General features: G+C 40.3%; 2 protein-coding genes across 6 annotated transcripts in view; one reads left to right on the forward strand and one right to left on the reverse strand.

Annotated features, from left to right (window-relative positions):
• HERC3 (HECT and RLD domain containing E3 ubiquitin protein ligase 3) overlaps positions 1–18,555 on the reverse strand; it is a 197,541-nt gene that overhangs the window by 21,664 nt on the left and 157,322 nt on the right. The gene's annotated exons all lie outside the window — the stretch shown is intronic.
• NAP1L5 (nucleosome assembly protein 1 like 5) lies at positions 8,921–10,887 on the forward strand. Its single transcript, XM_061419712.1, has one exon. It carries the CDS (start codon positions 9,050–9,052, stop codon positions 9,626–9,628), a length of 579 nt encoding a protein of 192 aa, XP_061275696.1. The 5' UTR covers positions 8,921–9,049; the 3' UTR covers positions 9,629–10,887.

The following is an 18,555-nucleotide window of genomic DNA, read 5'->3' on the forward strand; positions in this document are numbered from 1 at the left end:
AAGGGAAATGATCCTTAGGTTTACATTTCCCACTGAAAAAGAGCCATGCACCAGACTGGTCTATAGAGAGGGGCTCCTGACCTCAAAATCCCCTTGAAACAACACTCAGAGGAGAAACTACATCCACACCAGGCTGAGAAGACAATATCAGGAGTAGACAGCTATATTAAAATGCCAGACCAGACCCATATGATCATTTATAGTGTTTTGTTGATTTCTTGGACCTTTGCATTAGAATCAAATTTTTTTTTTAATCATGAATAATCCTATACAATTTTAAAAAATCAATCCAATTTTCAGACTTGTGGTCACTTATCTATGTCCAGTACTTCTGGCTTACTTTGGTGGATTTCTTACCTCCAAGGCTCTAACTGGATGGCCCTTAGAAAAATTTATTTTAGAAGAAAGAAGTTTTAGGGCCACTAATGATATTACTAGATGGGAATCCCTCATTTGGCTAATCAATCATACTTCTTCTGACCCTGACCATAACATGAATTCCCTTTTAAAGTTACTCAAGCTCAATCAGAACAATAAGCTAAATTTCAAAGAACGTAACTTCCCACTTATTAGAAAAGACTCTCCCTCAATTATGGGATGGATTTATATAGCTATCACTGGGCTACAGTCATTTAAGTTTAAAGGCCTGCCTATGTCAAAAACAATTAAATCATATTAAAGATAACCAGTCAAATAACAATTGAAAATTAAGCTGAGTGCCTTATGAACAATGCCAACATATTATTTCCCTTAAATACAGCAATTAGTATGAAACAGACTGGGTCAGGTGACCAGAAATACTGACTTGAACCTAATGGAACTCAGTGGCTTTGTGGCACTAATTTGTGGTCTTGGCTTCTGCCAAAATGGATACTAAGATGTATCCTAGGATTCCCTTGGGCTCAAAAGATCTGTGTTTCACTGGTCTGAGCACTTAGCAGCTATTTCTGTGCCTTCAGTAGGATTGGAAGATGTAACCACCCAGATCAAAGCCTTCACCCAACAGGCCTTAAATAACAGTAATCAGGCTATGAGCTTACTGAATTATGAGATCCATATGATGAAAAAAAAGCAGTATTATAAAACACATGGCCCTCAATATCTTTCCAGCATCTCAAAGAGGCAGGCCGTAATTCAAACTGAGTGCTGCATCCTTATACCAGATGAATCCTCCAATACTATCCATTTAATGACTCACATGAAGAATCTGATTTCTGCCTTAAGTGATCTACTTCCTAGTCTTGGTGGTCTACTAAGGAGCTGGTTTTGTTCTTGGAGCTCATGCACAAATCTCTACTGTGGTCTTATTGTTATTAGCTGTATTACTTAAATCCTGTATAAGGTAATTGTTTCTTGCATTACCCAATGTGTCACAAGATCTTTGAGAAAACTAGTGATGGCTCAACGTCTTGATCATGTATATATTCTTATACAAGGGCTTCCCAGGTGGCTCAGTGGTAAAGAATCTACCTGCAATGCAGGAGATGTGGGTTTGATCCTTGAGTTAAGAAGATCCCCTGGAGAAGCAACCCATTCTGGTATTCTTGCCTGGGAAATTCCATGGACAAAAGAGCCTGGTGAGCTACAGTCCTTGGGGTTGCAAAAGTTGGCCACAACTCAGCAGCTAACAACAATGCTGCTGCTGCTGCTGCTAAGTCACTTCAGTCGTGTCCGACTCCGTGCGACCCCATAGACGGCAGCCCACCAGGCTCCCCCGCCCCTGGGATTCTCCAGGCAAGAACACTGGAGTGGGTTGCCATTTCCTTCTCCAATGCAGGAAAGTGAAAAGTGAAAGTGAAGTCACTCAGTCGTGTCCGACTCTTAGTGACCCCATGGACTGCAGCCTACCAGGCTCCTCCATCCATGGGATTTTCCAGGCAAGAGTACTGGAGTGGGGTGCCATTGCCTTCTCCGCTAACAACAGTCCTATACAAATTTAACTGTAACGGTGCAACTCTATAGATGCAGGGGAAGGAACATCCTCGCCTGACCTAGGAATGAACTTTCTTAGCACTGTGGGACAAATTGGTCATGAAATGTCTCCTAAACCTTGTTCAACTTATGTTCTAAAGGGAGGTAGTGGTAAAACAAAGAACATTGCCTGCCATCCAGTTCTACAAGGATCAAATCATTTGCTATTTCACTCACTGACCTAACAGGACACACTGAAAGGAATTTAGGACAAAAAACAGAATGGAGCATTTTGTGTTTTGAACATATGGACCCCTCAATAGTTTAGATACATACTTGAGGAAGAATTTCAATGGCCCCAGATTCTTTCATCTTCCCATATAAAGATAAGCACTTCTTTGATTATGATTAGCAGTAATCTTTCACTAAGATGTATGCCTGACTCCATGTATTTCCCAGCCAAAAAATTCATATGTACTGGCTGCTCCCCTGCCCCTTTCAAGCAACTGCTCAGAGTTAGCTGACAAACTGTCTCCAGGGCTACAGTCCTCTGTAAGGTCCCTGAATAAAACCAGAGCTCGCAGCTCTCATGTCCTGCATTTTTGAATTCTGTCAACAGTTGGTAACATTTTTCTGGTACAACTACCTAAGAAAAGCACCATCAGCATGATTTTGCATTACAGCCTGCGATGGTTAATTCTATGTGTCAGTTTGGCTTAGCTATCGTGCCCAGCTGTTGATCAAACATCACTCAAGATGTTGCTGGGAAGGAATTTTTTGGATGTGATTCACTTTTGGACTTTGAGTAAAGCAGATTAGTCTTCATAATGTGGATGGCCTCATCCTGTCAGTTGAAGGCTCTAAAAGACTAAAGTTCTCCAAAGAAGGAATCTGGCCTCCGGACTGCCTTCTGACTCAAGACTGTCACATCAACTCCTGCCAGAATTTTCAGCCTACCCTCCTGCTCTGAAGGTTTCTGATTTGCCAGCCCCAAAATCACACACACAGATTCTTTAAAATCAATTTTTATCTTTATGTGTATGTGTGTGTGTGTTACTAGTTCTCTTCGTCTGGAGAACCCCAAGACAGATTTAGGTACCAAGAAGTGGGGTACTACAATAGCACATACCTAAAAATGTAAAAGTGACTTTGGAATCAGGTAATAAGTAGAGGCTGGAAGGATTTTGAGGGCATGATAGAAAAAGCCTAGTTTGCCTTGAAGAAACTATTGACAGAAATAAGGACATAAAAGGAGATTCCAGTGAAGGCTCAGAAAGAAAAGAGGAGAGCTACAGTGAAAGCTTCTACTGTCTTAGAAAATACATATAAATCATAAACAGAATATTGATAGAAATATGAATGTTAAAGCACTCTGGTAAAGTCCCAGACGGAGATGAAGAACACATTATTTTTTTGAAACTGGAAACAGGCAATCTTGTTATAAAGTGGCAGAGAACTTGGCCAAATCACGTTCTAATGTTTTATAGAAGGTAGCACTTATAAGTGACAAACTTGGTTACTTAGCGGAGGATATTTCTGAGCAAAATATTAAAGGTGTGACCTGGTTTCTTCTTGCTGCTTATAGTAAAATGCAAGAGGAAAGAGATAAAGAGGGAATTGTTACGCGAAAAAGAAACAGAACTGGAAAGTTTGGAAATCCTCAGCCTATCTGGATAGCATGCTCTGAAAACAAGGCCAAGGATGTGGCTGAACAATGGTCTGCTAAAGAGATCAGGCATGTGACTCACGGATCCAGTCAACCATCTCCGTAGAAGCCAGGGGGTAAAGATGTGGCTATCCAGGAAAGATCTGTGGAGGCCTCTCTTGTCTGATGGTGTGGACCCCCATGAATTGCCTGGGAGGCCAATAAGTTTTATGAGAATTTTATATAAGCAGGAACACTGTCAGCTTGCACTGAAGGGGCAGAGACGGTTTAAAAAAAAAAAAAAAAAGAAGAAGAAAGACTGCCAGAATTCCACAGGCTCATTGAAATGAGCCAATAGAATTAACTGGCTACAAACAGAACAGGTGTTGGAGCACAGAACCAAAGAGAATTATTCTCCACGTCTAGAATCCACTTGCCTCAACTAAAGATCCCACATGCCACAACTAAGACCTGGCTCAGTCAAATGAATAAATATTTTTAAAAATCTAATGAACAACGTGATGTGAAGAACTGACTCAATGGTAAGTACTTGGATACACACTGTCTCAGTGATACTTAAGAGTACCCTTTGAGTAAATTTTATGATATGAGAATTGTGGCCCAATAAAAACAAATACACAAAAACTCAAGAAAAAACATTTTGAAGTTAATGCCATCATTATTACAATTTGAGAACTGAATTCAAGACGAACAACTAGTAAATGGGCAGGGGCAGAAAGTGAAGCCAGAGTCTGAGTACAGATCTGTGCTCCCAACCACTTCACCAAAGTGCCCTCCCATCATCCACCTTTCTTATTTTTCCCCCGATGTGACAGGTGTGTGAGAAATTACAGTAAGCAGAGATAAAGACGTGACAGTACAACAGCTCATCTTGCTATTCCCAACTATGTGTTACTGGCAGCCCCAATAATACGCTAGAGTCCATAAAGCCCACAAAATTAGACAACTCTTAATAACAAGAGTTAAAACTTTTAAACACATAATTCTTACTAAGCAGGTACTATATGCATTGCAAACTGTTTTCAGAGTCTGAATCCAAGGGTTTTTTAAAATGCTTGTCAAACCAATTCTGAAATAAACATAGAAAGTCAAAGGAACTAGAAGAGCAAAATAATTTTGAAGAACAGAGTTAACCAACTTGAAGTACCTCATTTCATGACTTACACAGTTACAAGTGTGGTACTGGTGAAAGGACACGTAAATCAATGCAACACGAAGTCCAGAAATGGATCCACATGTATGTGGACAATCGTGCAGTGCTGTGCTGAGCCACTCAGTCATGTCTGACTCTTTGTAACCCATGGACTGTGGCCCGCCAGGCTCCTCTGTCCATGGGGATTCTCCAGGCAAGAAGACTAGAGTGGGTTGCCAAGCCCTTCTCCAGGGGACCTTCCCAACCCAGGAATCAAACTGGGGTGTCTTGCACTGCAGGCGGATTCTTTATCAGCTGAACTGCCTGGCAGCCCTCATATGGACAATTACTTTTTGCCAAATTGAATGAGCAATTCCATGAATAAAGGATAGTATTTTCAAGAAATGGTACCATATCAACAGAAGATCAATATGCAAAAGGTATATATCCCTATAGTAGTAGTAATGTTAGTCACTCAGCTGTGTCCTACTCTTTATGATCCCATAGACTGTAGCCCACCAGGCTCCTCTGTCCATGGAATTCTCCAGGGAAGAATACTAGAGTGGGTAAGTCATTCCCTTCTCCAGGGGATCTTCCTGACCCAGGGATCGAACCTGAGTCTCTCAAATTGCAGGCAGATTCTTTACTGTCTGAGTCACCAGAGAAGCCCATATACCTCACACTTATTTAAAAATTAACTCAATATGGATCAGAGTCTAAATGCGAAAATTTAAGTTGTAAAACTTCAGGAAGAAAACTAAGACCAAATCTTTATGGCCTTGAATTTGGCAAAGATTTCTTAAATATGACACCAAAAGCATAATCTACTAAGAAAAGATTAATAAAACGGATTTATCAAAATTTTAAATATCTGCTTTTGGAAGACACTATTACAAAAATGAAAGACAAGTCACAGACCAAAGAGCATATTTAAAAAACACATATCTCACATAAAACTTTTACCCAGAATATATAAAAAATGTTAGAAAATTAGTAAGAGAACAAAAAGTTCAATTTAGAAAAGGAGCAAAAGATCTAAACAGACATTTTATCAAAGAAGATATATGAATGACACGTAAGCACACTGGAAGATGATGTCATTAATCATTATGGACTCACATACAGCTCTTAGATTAGGGGACAAAACTCAACAATATGAAATGGTGAGGGTATGGAGCAACTGCAACTCTCACATATTGCCACTGTAAAAGCAAAATAGTACAGCCACTGTGGAAAACATTGTGGAAGCTTCCTATAAAACTAAACCTACATTTACCATATGACCCAGCAATTCCACTTCTAGGTACTTACTCAAGAGAAATAAAAACCTTTGTTCACATAGAATCTGTTGAATGTTCACAGCAGCATTATTTGTAATCACAAAGAACTGGAAATAACTCAAATGGGATACTAGTCAGTAAATAAAAAGGAACAGACTACTAGTATACATTGCCACCGATGAATCTCCAATTCATTATGCTGAGAGAAAAAGGCCAGACTCAAAAGGCTACACACCTACTCCACTTATATGACATTCTAGGGATACAGAGACAGATCACAGACCAGTGGTTGCCAGGGTTGACAGTAAGGGAAAGAACGTGAGGATATTTGAAGAAGATGAGGTCACTGTTCTACAATTCCATTAATGTAGTGTTTACATGACTCTATGTGTTTGTCAAAATACCCTAAAAAGGGCAAAAATTCGTTGTACATGAACTATATCTCAACACAGGCTTTAAAAAAAAAAAAAAGAGTAGCCTTGAGACAGGTGGGACCTGGGACCCTTTGCTGCAGTGCTTGTATCTGGACAAACCTCTCCTCCAACAACAAAATAGGAAGTAACAAGGGACTAAAAATAACTGCATGCATAGCCTCTCTGGGCAATTTATGAACAAGATACAAAAAGACCAAAAATCCAACTTCCAGGAGCCAACTTGAGGAGCCGGGAGCAAAAGCAGGGTATTGCACATGCCTCCTGCACACAGTACCACCAAGGGGGTAGGCAGACCACCTAAGCCACCCCTCTGGCCCAAACCCATCCCTCCCCCACCCTTAGCTTCCCAGTGCCAGCCCCCCTATCCTCACAGGGAGTAAACAAGGAAGTTACTCGTTTTAGCTCCCTTCTGCTTGCAGCAAGAGTCCCAAAAAAGCCTTGCTTGAATTTATCATCTAGTCTCATCAATTTCCATTTATTAAGCAGTCCAAGAACCCTGGTCAGTAAAGCCTAGCTTAACACTAAGTTTAAAGATTTTTTAAGATGGGAACATAAAAATCCTAAAAGATGGGTACACCCTGGTTGTTTCAAGTAATTCAAGTTAGTTAGATTGAGTGAAGTCTGAGTTAAGTTTTGTCTTTTTAAAGTGTGTCATAGCTTCTATATTACAGGAGTTTGAAGGCCTCGCTTCTGTCCCTGATTCTGCCAGTCAGGTGATAAATCAGGTAAAAGAGCATTTCACTTCCTTTTTCTTCACCTAAGTTCCTTATTTTTTAAAATGAGAAAATACAGTCTTAACCTCACAGTAGCTGTACCCATCAAAAGATGGTATATGGAACATGCAGGTGATATATTAAGTACGTATAGCATCAGCCAACTAAATATAGATACATTATTACACCAAATTTAGGGCCAGGATCGAAATTTCAACCTTAACCAAAAAATCTCATCATTATGAATGGTAACAGGGAAGCAGAAAGTAAATTATCTGAAACATAATTAAGAAAGTAAATAATATGAACTACAAGTACAAAAAAACTAAGATATTTTCTACTGCAGATATACTGAACCGTTTGTAAAGTTTCTTTGAGGAAGGACACAAAAATGTCCTTTTCTTTTTTTTTTGGTAAGAAAGCTCTTATTAAGATGTCCTTTTCTAAGAGTATATTATTGCAGGTTATTTTTGAGTAATAAATACAATTTAACTATTTTGTAAACAAAATATCACTTAGCACTTCTTGCTAAGTGTCAGCACTAAATGCTTTGCATATTATTAACCAACATTTACAAGACCCAAAAAGATACACCAATGTACTTGGGCAGTTAATTTCCTTACATTCATGTGTTTTATGTAAATACTTCGGCAAGTCCCAATATAATGGGGAAAAAGGCATTTGTATAAGTAATGCTTAATTTGAAAACATTCCTGAATAAGTCCTGTAAGGATCGTTTGGCTTCCATACCTAAAATAATGTGCTCTTACCCTTATTTAAGAAGCTCTCATTTTGATTTAATAAACAGGAAACTAAAATGTCTACTCATTTGACTGTTAGAAAACAAGAGATTAGTATTCGATAGCTTTTTTTTTTAACCGTTCTCATATACAAATCACCAGTTAGACCCTTGGAGCAGATGCTGAACCATATCTTGGGGACAACGCCTGTGTGTACGTGTGGGACAGTACATCCCTAGCAAACGGCACTGTTAAACATGCGCCTCAGCTCCGATAAGGCAGGGGGCCCCTTACCCTGGGCCTCCAGCGTTAGAAGGCTTTGCTTTCTTTGGCCCTCCTCCAGCTTTATTCCTCCCCACAGGACAAAGCTATCGAGGAGCCTTCTGGAACATTCCAGGATACCCAGGGTTTCAGACATTTCCTGGTCAAATGGCTCCAAAACTGCTTCCAGGGTCCGCCTAACTGAAAGAAGACCGTGCTACCAGTATATGTGCCACTAGGCTGAGAGAGGGGCAAGAGGGGCTGTTGAGGGTGGGACGAGGGGAGAAGGGCTGAAAACTGTTCAGTTCTCCCACAGGTCCCTAAGTGGGTGGAATGGAGACAGATCCCCCCAGGCCTCTACTCTCTGGCAAGGACTTCACTGAAATTTGAGGTGATCAAAGCCGAGTCCCCAAGAGTAAGCTCAAGATGCCAACGCCAGCTACAGAGAGATGGAGACAAATGCCAAGACACATATACTGGCAGATGTATATAAGCACCTGCGTGAGCTAGAGGAGTCAAGTGGCAAAGGCTAAGCCCGTCCACACAGTTCGTGAAAAATTGCCGCGTACACCTGCCGCCACCCCCAGCTCCTCTCTACTGGGGGAGGGATTTGCGCGGGCAGATGTGGGGGTAAGCAGGGTAGCTAGGAAACGGGTCCTGACGTTGCCCGCAGCGCAGGGGAGAGCAGGGTAGCAACAGGAGGCTGCTGGTGTGGTTCGAGGGCCCCACCATCAGCTGATTATGGGGAGCCAGTCAAGGGCCCGCGGGGGGAAAGGGCGGGGCCGCGCGACGTCACCGCCGCGGCCAACGTCAGCGCCTCTTGCCGCTTGCCGCAGCCGCAAGATCGCTGTGGTGCAGCTCGGGTGCAGGTCTCTGTGGGAGCCACCTAGAACTCTGCGCTGCTCCTCGAACATGGCTGACTCGCAGAACCAGGGCTCTGCGGAGCCGAGCCAGGCAGCGGCGGCGGCAGCAGCAGCAGATGCGGCCGCGGCAGCGGAGGAGGTAATGGCGGAAGGTGGTGCGCAGGGGGGAGATTCTGACAGCGGGTCCAGCGACTCCGACGGTGTGGTCGGTCAGATGGCTGAGGAGCCCCAGACCCCTGCAGAGAATGCACCAAAGCCTAGAAATGACTTTATCGAGAGCCTGCCTAATTCGGTAAAATGCCGAGTCCTGGCCCTCAAAAAGCTGCAGAAGCGATGCGATAAGATAGAAGCCAAATTTGACAAGGAATTCCAGGCTCTGGAGAAAAAGTATAACGATATCTATAAGCCCTTACTTGCTAAGATCCAAGAGCTCACCGGTGAGATGGAGGGGTGTGCATGGACCTTAGAGGGTGATGAGGAGGATGATGATGATGACGAGTACGAGGATGAGGAGGAGGGAGAGGAGGAGGACGAGGAGGAAGAAGAGCCTGCAGCAGAGGCTGCGGGGACCGCTGCCGCCAAAGATGAGGGTCCCCACTCTGCAGTGCCTGATGACGCCAAGAAATAAGCGGGGCAGAGAGTGCAGAGGAGAATGACGACGCAGATTTAAAACCCCGATTACTATTATTTTGTACACATTGGTGGACTTGAACGGCTCAGGTTTTGGACCAAAGTACAGTAGGAATCAATTCTGACATTCCTAAAATACTATGAAATTGACGCAATCAGATTATGCCCAGCGCGTCTCAAATTTGATTTCCAATTTGAACACAAATATACCAACAGGTGTTGAAAATGAGTTAAATTTAAAATGATTTTTCATGATCTCTTCTGTGAGGACTGGAGTTGAGACTTAATAAGGGTGTCAAGTAGATGTGAATTAAAGAACGTCACTTTGAAAATCCTTTCGTCACAGTATCGCACTAGGCACGGAACACCCAAGCCGAGATCGAACGTGTTCTCAATGCCGAATTCTTCCATTTCTTTTGCATTTTTCCAGCGCAGCAGCAGCAGAACTCAAAACAGATCTCATCTTTAAGACTTTGTTTTTGTAACATTAGCTTTACACTTCAGAGAAGAGAGATGGGAGGAAGGAACCCGGTGCTGGAGATCATGACAATACTGTTAATGAGGCTCAGAAAACTGCCACTTCAGATTCTAAAGACTGTTCTGAATATTTGGTTCTGAGAAGGAGGGTGTATGACCTGTACAATATTGTCAACGTGTGTGTTCATTATTTACGGTCTCGTGTTTATGTGTTTTCTTGGTAATGTCTATTTACAAAGGTGTAAAACAAATCCCAATTGTTTAAGCATTAAATCCCCTTATCAAGTATTTTAGAAGTATTAATTTACTTGAAAAAATGTAGAATTCTAGTAAAGTCTGTAAAGCATGTGTATCCAATGTTATGTACTTTGAATTGTGTGATGTCTTTTTGTCTTGTAGCTTTTAGAATGTAGCTGTGAAAATTATCAGAACTCTTCACTGAAGCTAATGTTTGGGAAAAAATATATACTTGAAGAACCAATCCAACTGTGTGTCCCCATCCGCAGCTCAGAAGTAGAAAGGGTTTCAGTTTGCTTGTGTTAGCTGTGCCTTCGTTATTTTGCTATGTAAATGTGACATATTAATATAAAATGGTGCATAATCAAATTTTACTGCTCGGGAACAGATTGGCATACAGCAAAGGATTTTTAGGAGGACACATTTAACGTAAAGACTCTTAGCTTCTTTGTGGGTTTTGAACTGTGTGATCTATAAGGAAATTTAAGCATAAAATTGTTTACCACTGTGGTGTTAATAAAACTGTATTTTCAAAAAACAAAAGGACTCATTCTCTGACTGCCTGGAATGAAATCCCAGATCTGCCTCTTATTATCGATGAATCTCAAGCAATTCAGTTAATCTGTGTTTAGTTTCTCCTTATCTATAAAAGGGGATAGTAACAATTCCTCCCTCACAGGTTATTATGGAGAACAAGCTAGTTAATTTACATAAAGCTCATAGACCAGCATCTGACACTAAATGCTCAAAGTACTTCAGCTGTTATTAACATTGTTATTATTATATGAAAGATAAAAGAGGAAGATTTGAAATTCAGTCCTCTCGTAAGTTACAAAAAGGGAGAAAATACATTATATTCTTATGATTTTTTTTTCATTATATTCTTATGATTTTATTGTTTAAGAATGTGGCCTTTCATTTGTAAACAAATAAATTCAATGAAAGGTCTTCTTCCTCAATATAAAAATCAGATTTTGATTTCCTCCCAGAAAGAATAAAAAACATTATGCATATAAAGGCTATTTCAACTTTATATCTGGGCATTCTAAATTAAGTATAAAATTGAAAGTGACTCCCCACAAATTTTAAACACACAGATTTTTTTTTTTTTTCATTTCCCTTAAGGGTTAAAATTATTCAGAAGTAACATTAGACCCATTTACCTTAGGGAATGGAAGGAAGCTCTGACCTGTTGCTAATTGCAATAGTTGAGTAAAACCTTAATGTAACAATCTTCCTTAGGGTCAAGACAACAAAAAGAGAAAATCAAAATAATTTATTATAGAAGAAGTAAATGATAATCATGCCTAACTGGAACAGAAGCAAAAAAAAACTAAAAATTCAATATTCATTTCTTATCCCTAGGAATAAAAGACTTGTTTTTCTAGGTCCTACAAAAAAAAAATGAGTGAAACAAATAAGGTGTGTAATTAGTGGGGAAAATAAAAAATTTTGGAAGGGATGTGATTTTATATAGAAAGCCCAAGAGAATCAGTTGAAAGCTATCACATTCAGTAAGTTTGAGGAACTGATCAGTTACCGGATAAACATATAAAAACCACTAATTATTTCTAGGCACTTTAATAATGGTAAAAATACATGCAAAAGGCTCTCAGAGTATATAAAATAAAAATATTTATAAAAACCTCAATTAAAAATGTATGCAACCTATGAAAAGAAAAAAATAGAATATCACAAAGAAATGTAAAAAACAGGCCTTTGGAAGGTAAGACTGAATATCACAAAAGTGTCAATTCTTCCCATATTAACATGTTATTTACTACACTTCAAATCAAAACCCAAACTGGATTTAGAACCATATAACTACCCTAATCTTCACCTAATTGTTTACTAATATGGAAACAGTTAAGATTTTATCTTAAACTACAGACTCAAAAGAAAATTTTTAATGGAAGAAAATATATTATTACGCATTTACTAATTACTGGACAGGGAAAGGTTAAGTCTAGAGTGATTTAAGACCAAAAGAAATAATCAACAGACATGACAACACAAAAATTAAGAGGTTATAAAAATTTTAAAAGACTTCACATTTTTAAAAGCAAGCAGCAAATGGAATAAAATGTGCAATAAAATACAAATACAAAAAAAAGTTCATATAAATCATATGAAAATCATTTTGTCTTAATAGAGAATTATATAAAAGATGTCAGCAGACTACTTTAAAAAAGGAAATACTGCAATCCTGTTTAGGGCAGCAAGACACATCCTGAAAGGACAGTACTAAGTGGTCCAGGCCTCCGGCAAGGTCTGGATCTTTCTTTCACTTATACATACAACTTCAGCTATGGGGTTTTCTAGCTACCATTCATACCACTATTGGCCACTTTTCTCAGGATATAAGCACATATGTGATGCCCTTCATAATGTCAAGCAATTTCCACCATTTCCTAACTAGCTTGATCTTTCCCCTCTGTTTCCTGAATTGCTTATTTGATAGTTCCTCAGGCAGCCATAAAACTTGCATGTTAATATGTAGCAGAATACCCTCTCTTTAAGGCAGGTCAAACACTCTCACTCATAAACCACTTTTAATCCATTATAGACCCAAATTAGTAAGCAACACACAACATAACTGGCAGAAAGAAAGGCAGCTTGCACTACGCATTCAACTCAGTCTCTATGAGCATTATGCAGGAGACTGCAGCAGGCTGACACTCACAGCCCAGCACAGTACAGCAGCTCTCCCGGACTCAGACTTTACCATCAAGCACACACAGACACATCTGCACGTGCATACACAGGGACACAAACATTTTTTTATTGACATGAAAGTCACAAAACATAATTAGCCATTTAAAATGAACAATTCGGTGGCATTTAATTCATTAAAATGTTGTGCAATGATCACTTCTACCTAATTCACTTTTTTTAAGAGAAAATACTTTAAAGGTAAACATCAGAAGAATGGATTAATGCTATGTAGAATATGTAAAGTAGCTTATATACGGGAGAAATGCAAAATTTTACAAGTGAAGTCAAGTTTCTTATTAGACTAGATTTTAAAAAAAGAATACTCAGTATTTTTAAGGATTAGATGAAATAGAGTAGTACTCTCATACATTGATGATAATGTATAAGTTGGTATAATTCATAACCAAAATAAATTTAGCAAAAATAGCCACAGATTCAAAATGATATACACTAATTCCATTTCACCCTTGGGACCTTATCATTAAAAGAGCAATTTTAAAAACAAAGTTTTATACTTAAGATGTCTGATACAGTCTTATTAAAAATGAAGGAAGGGGAAGAGAAAGAAAGGGAAGGAAAAAAAGAACATAGAAACAAGCCAGACACTCAAAAGGGAAAGTAGGGAAAACACACATTCACATAGGCTGTGCAGTCATTATTAAGACTGTCCATGAGGGCCTTATAATAAATTTATAGATATAAGCATTATCTCAACCTAAGTTAAACAATTCAGACATACAATTTTATACATATATAGTATGTTTTCAACTATGCCAACTTTGTGTTTTAAAAATTGCATAGTCTGTCTGAACTGAAAACAGCAAACTCTTCAAGTTATTTATCTTCAAGGGATGAAGGGACACAGGGACCCTGAACCTCTGGTCTTGGCCTCTTAGTGGCAATGTGCTGAGAGCATAAGCTCTCACTCAAACAAAATGGCTTTGAAACTTGGCTCTGGTTTTTGAACTCTGGACTTCTAACCATGTAAACCTGAGCAAGTAACTTATACCTCTCCATGCCTCAGTTTCTTCAACTATGGGAAGCACTCGAGAAATGTTACTAGCATTTTAATTATCTGCTATTCCTGTAACAGCCCAGCACAAATACCATGAAGATATTAAAGATTACACCTCCCATAGACTATCTCAAGAGATCAAGTCAAGTCTCAGCATTCCTAACTTCAGTTGATCTCAAGGAGCTAGAAGTGTTTGTCATGTGTGGGTTTTATTCTCACATTCCTTTATAGAATCTAGGTACCTTTTGAACTGTGATGTTGGAGAAGACTCTTGAGAGTCCCTTGGACTGCAAGGAGATCTAACCAGTCCATCCTAAAGAGATCAGTCCTTGGTGTTCATTGGAAGGACTGATGTTGAAGCTGAAACTCCAATACTTTGGCCACCTGATGCGAAGAGTTGACTCATTGGAAAAGACCCTGATGCTGGGAGGGATTGGGGACAGGAGAAGGAGGGGATGACAGAGGATGAGATGGTTGGATGGCATCACCGACTCGATGGCCGTGAGTCTGAGTGAACTCTGGGAGTTGGTGATGGACAGGGAGGCCTGGCGTGCTGCAGTTCATGGGATCACAAAGAGTAGGACACGACTTGAGTACACACACATGTCATATAAACCTCTTTTTAATATGGAAGAAACTGGGGAAGATATTGATTACATTTGATTTGATTAACTTGAGTTAAACTGGAAGGAATACAGAATGACATGTGGGTTGTTTTTTTTTTAATTGATGGTAGTAACACCATGTTACAGAGTGTGAGAAATACTTAAGTCATGCAGTACAGTATTATCCAGATGTGACTACCAGTTGTGGCAAGATTTAGCTAAGATGCCAGCAGTCACCAGCAATCATCCAAGGGTGTTCTTTTACCTGGATGTTTATAATTCATTTGTCTGTCTGCAGCTCTTGTCCAAGTAAAGAAAGCAATTTTAAGACCAAATGGAATGTAATAAATTATGGATACAGAATTGGTATCCTTCTGTCATTTTCCTCCAGGGCAGTGGTGACAGCAAATATCTTACTGTTAGCTCAATAAAAACAGCTTCAATGCCAGTAGCATCTCTATATACAACTGCTCAAGTTAAAAATACAGCAGGTGTTATTCTTTTGGTTCTTTCACTGCATTTTCTTAGACTAATTTATGAAAATACCCAGTGACAAGATTATGGCATGTAACAGTCAAAAGGAAATGATTAATCTTTCACCATCGTATACAACCTTTCTTTCCAGGATCTCAACATGCTTTGATGGTAACACTTCTACTTTTCACAACATTAAGTGAAAGTGAAAGTTGCTCAGTTGTGTCTGACTCTTTGCGACCCCATGGACTGTATAGTCCATGGAATTCTCCAGGCCAGAATACTGGAGTGGGTAGCCTTTCCCTTCTCCAGGGGATCTTCCCTATCCAGGAATCGAACCGGGGTCTCCTGCATTGTAGGCAGATTCTTTACCAACTGAGCTATGAGGGAAACCCCTCACAACATTAAAGATAAAGGGGAAAAACAATCAAACACTAATTCACGTCTTTTTCTGTCTGTCCTGGACTATGACAGCAATATTAATAATGTGGCAATAACCACACTGGCTTCTCAGAAGTCTGTCCAACAGCAAGGGGGTGGGCCTCCTGACACCAAGTACAGAGCCACGGACAGCAGGGCCTAAAGCAGTGTGGATGGCCTCACCGTGTGCTCAAGGAGTGTTAGCAACCCAGGAAAGTGGAAACCCAAACTTCCGTCTAACACAGAAGCTATTCCCTATTCTAATTTCAAACACAGTGTCTTGGCAATAAGAATAGAGTCCCCCTCTGCCTGGCAATATTTAAAACAACAGCACATTTTACAACACAAAGACTTAAAAACTTTTTTAGAAAGAGAGAAGCTTTTTTTTTTAAGAAAGTCATGGTAACAGAATAATGGAGTTTTGTAATATAAGTAAAAGAATAATGTAGGTCCCCTTATTACTCCCTTGAAGTTACGTACTCTCTTTCTTTTAAGGAATCTGTATGTCATCAGAACATCCTTATGGAAAATGTTTTGTAGAAGCAGCCCTGAAGTCAATTAGGGGCAAACAACCGCAAAGAAAGAGAAAAGGAAACCACTGACTTTAAACAAAAGCACGTTCTCTGCACTGATTCTGAGGACCACTCATGGGATGAGCAATGTCCAGGAGTGAGTATATGTCAACGTATGGTCGGGACACTCAAGATGGCTGTGCTGTTGCGCTCTGTACAACCCCTCCTCAACCTGTGCCTGCTTCACCCACACCCTACTCATATAACTGACCTTCCACATACTTGCGCCAGGCCCCTGCTCATGACTAGGTCAGAACATCTCCACTAAGATAGCTTATCAAAGGGGTGTTGAGGGGCATGTCTCCCCCTTGCTGGTTTCCCTGATAACCAAGAGCCAACCTCACATCAATTCCCCTGATTACTGGTACCCACCTCCCCATTTCCCCCAATAGCAGAGACAGTCGCCACGTTCTGCCTGCTATCTACCCCAGGTGGTAGACATCACCCCAGGACCTTGCTTCACACATGTAACCCACATCCATTAAGCCACTGACGCCTCTGTTGCGGACTCCAGATTTTTTCTTCAGCCTCGAGATTGGGCTTGCAGGCCTGCAGGGCCTTTTGCCCAACTGTCAGCAAAAGATAAAAATGGTGGAAAAGGAAAAAAAGATGAAGAAAGAAAGTGTGCCACAGACCCACTTCTATCATGAGATTTCTTTGCTTGCAAACTTTACTGAGCATCTTTCCCTTTTTGTTACGTTCTCGTCTCTGTTTTCTAGTATCCAGACCTTAGCAGTCCTCCCAAGAGCTCTACCCATATCCATCCCCCCCAGATGCCTCTGTCCATGTGGATTTCTCTGAACCCCTTTCGATTCAATTAATTAATTTTGTCTTCATATTTCATTTATGGTTGCAAATGAGAACAGCTTAAAACCCTAAACAAACTGGGTTATATTTCAGTATTCCTGCACAGATTGTGTCTCAACTATCAGGTCAATTCAACTGCTGATTCCAAGAAATACCTACTGAATAAGGAGACAGCGTGAGAGTGAGAGAAAGCAAAGAGACAGAAAAAAAAAAGCTCAGACCCACAAAGAGAAAGAGAACAAAACAGGCAGAGACATAAAGTTCTCCAGGAGAAACAATTTTATAAAGATACGAAAAAAGAGGGCTAAGTCCCAATACCTGCCTCCTCTGCAGACTTTATCACAAATTGCCTACGCCCGCACAAGAACACTCTCCCCGCCAGGCCTATCCAACACACAGTGCATTCGGAAGACTGACTAGAAAGTGAAGAAATCCTGAATGTGCCCTTCCTTAGATTGCTTGCCTAGCCTACTGTTAGCTCATAACAAATGATGCACACACTATATTGTCTGAAACCTGATGCCAAAGCTCAGACATCCTTTGAAAAGGCTAAAGGCTATAGATGTATCTACATATGTACATATATACATCATAAAGTGATCACCAAAACCAGAAAGGAAGAAGAGTTGTTACAGAGAAGAACCAAGTCTGACTCCATGTTGGAACTGTCTTTGTTTTTTGTTGCTGTTATAATCATATATAGTGGCCTGCCTCAAAGGACCCTGCCACTCTGTTAAACTGTCTTTATTCAGTTCATAGAAAGATAATCTGACCCTGCCCACTTGCGAATGACTGCCCCAAAAAAACAGGGAGTAAAAGAGAGAGAAAGAAGAGATTCAACACACCCCTTCCCAAGGCTGGCCCTTCCCAGAAATGTTTTGCAAGACTGAAGACCCTTTTTACTTCACTTCCTCACTGCCTCTCCCACTCTATATTCTGCCTTTTGACTTTAGTTCCTCATTGCCTCTCTCTGGTTCTATAAAAGAACCTGCAATCCAGACCCCAACAAGACAGTTATTTTGAGACATAGTCTGCCATCTTCTCTGTCAGCCAGCTTTCCAAATTAAAGTTGTATTCCTTGTCTTGGCACCTCAGCTCTCAGATTCACTGGTTTGTTGTTCAGTGAGCAGAGTACTTGGACTTAGTAACAAGATCACCTGGGCCCAAAAGCCACTTTATCAGTTCAGTTCAGTCGCTCAGTCATGTCTGACCTTCTGTGACCCCATGGAATACAGCATGCCCAAATTCCCCGTCCTTCACCAAATCCCAGAGCTTACTCAAACTCATCTCCATCGAGTCGGTGATGCCATCCAACCATCTTGTCCTCTGTCATCCCCTTCTCCTCCCGCCTTAATCTTTTCCAGAATCAACATCTTTTCCAATGAGTCAGTTCTTCGCATCAGGGGGCCAAAGTTTGGAGCTTCAGCTTCAGCATCAGTCCTTCCAATGAATATTCAGGACTGATTTCCTTTAGGATGGACTAGTTGGATCTCCTTGCAGTCCAAGGAACTCTCAAGAGTCTTCTCTAACACCACAGTTCAAAAGCATCAATTCTTTGGCATTCAGCTTTTCTTATGGTCCAACTCTCATATCTATACATGAT

Source organism: Bos javanicus, chromosome 6, assembly GCF_032452875.1.
Source record: "Bos javanicus breed banteng chromosome 6, ARS-OSU_banteng_1.0, whole genome shotgun sequence".
NCBI classification, from domain to species: Eukaryota; Metazoa; Chordata; class Mammalia; order Artiodactyla; family Bovidae; genus Bos; species Bos javanicus.

Coding starts and splice junctions, on each gene's coding strand:
- NAP1L5 (XM_061419712.1), top strand. CDS start 9,050: ATGGCTGACTCGCAGAACCAGGGCTCTGCGGAGCCGAGCCAGGCAGCG.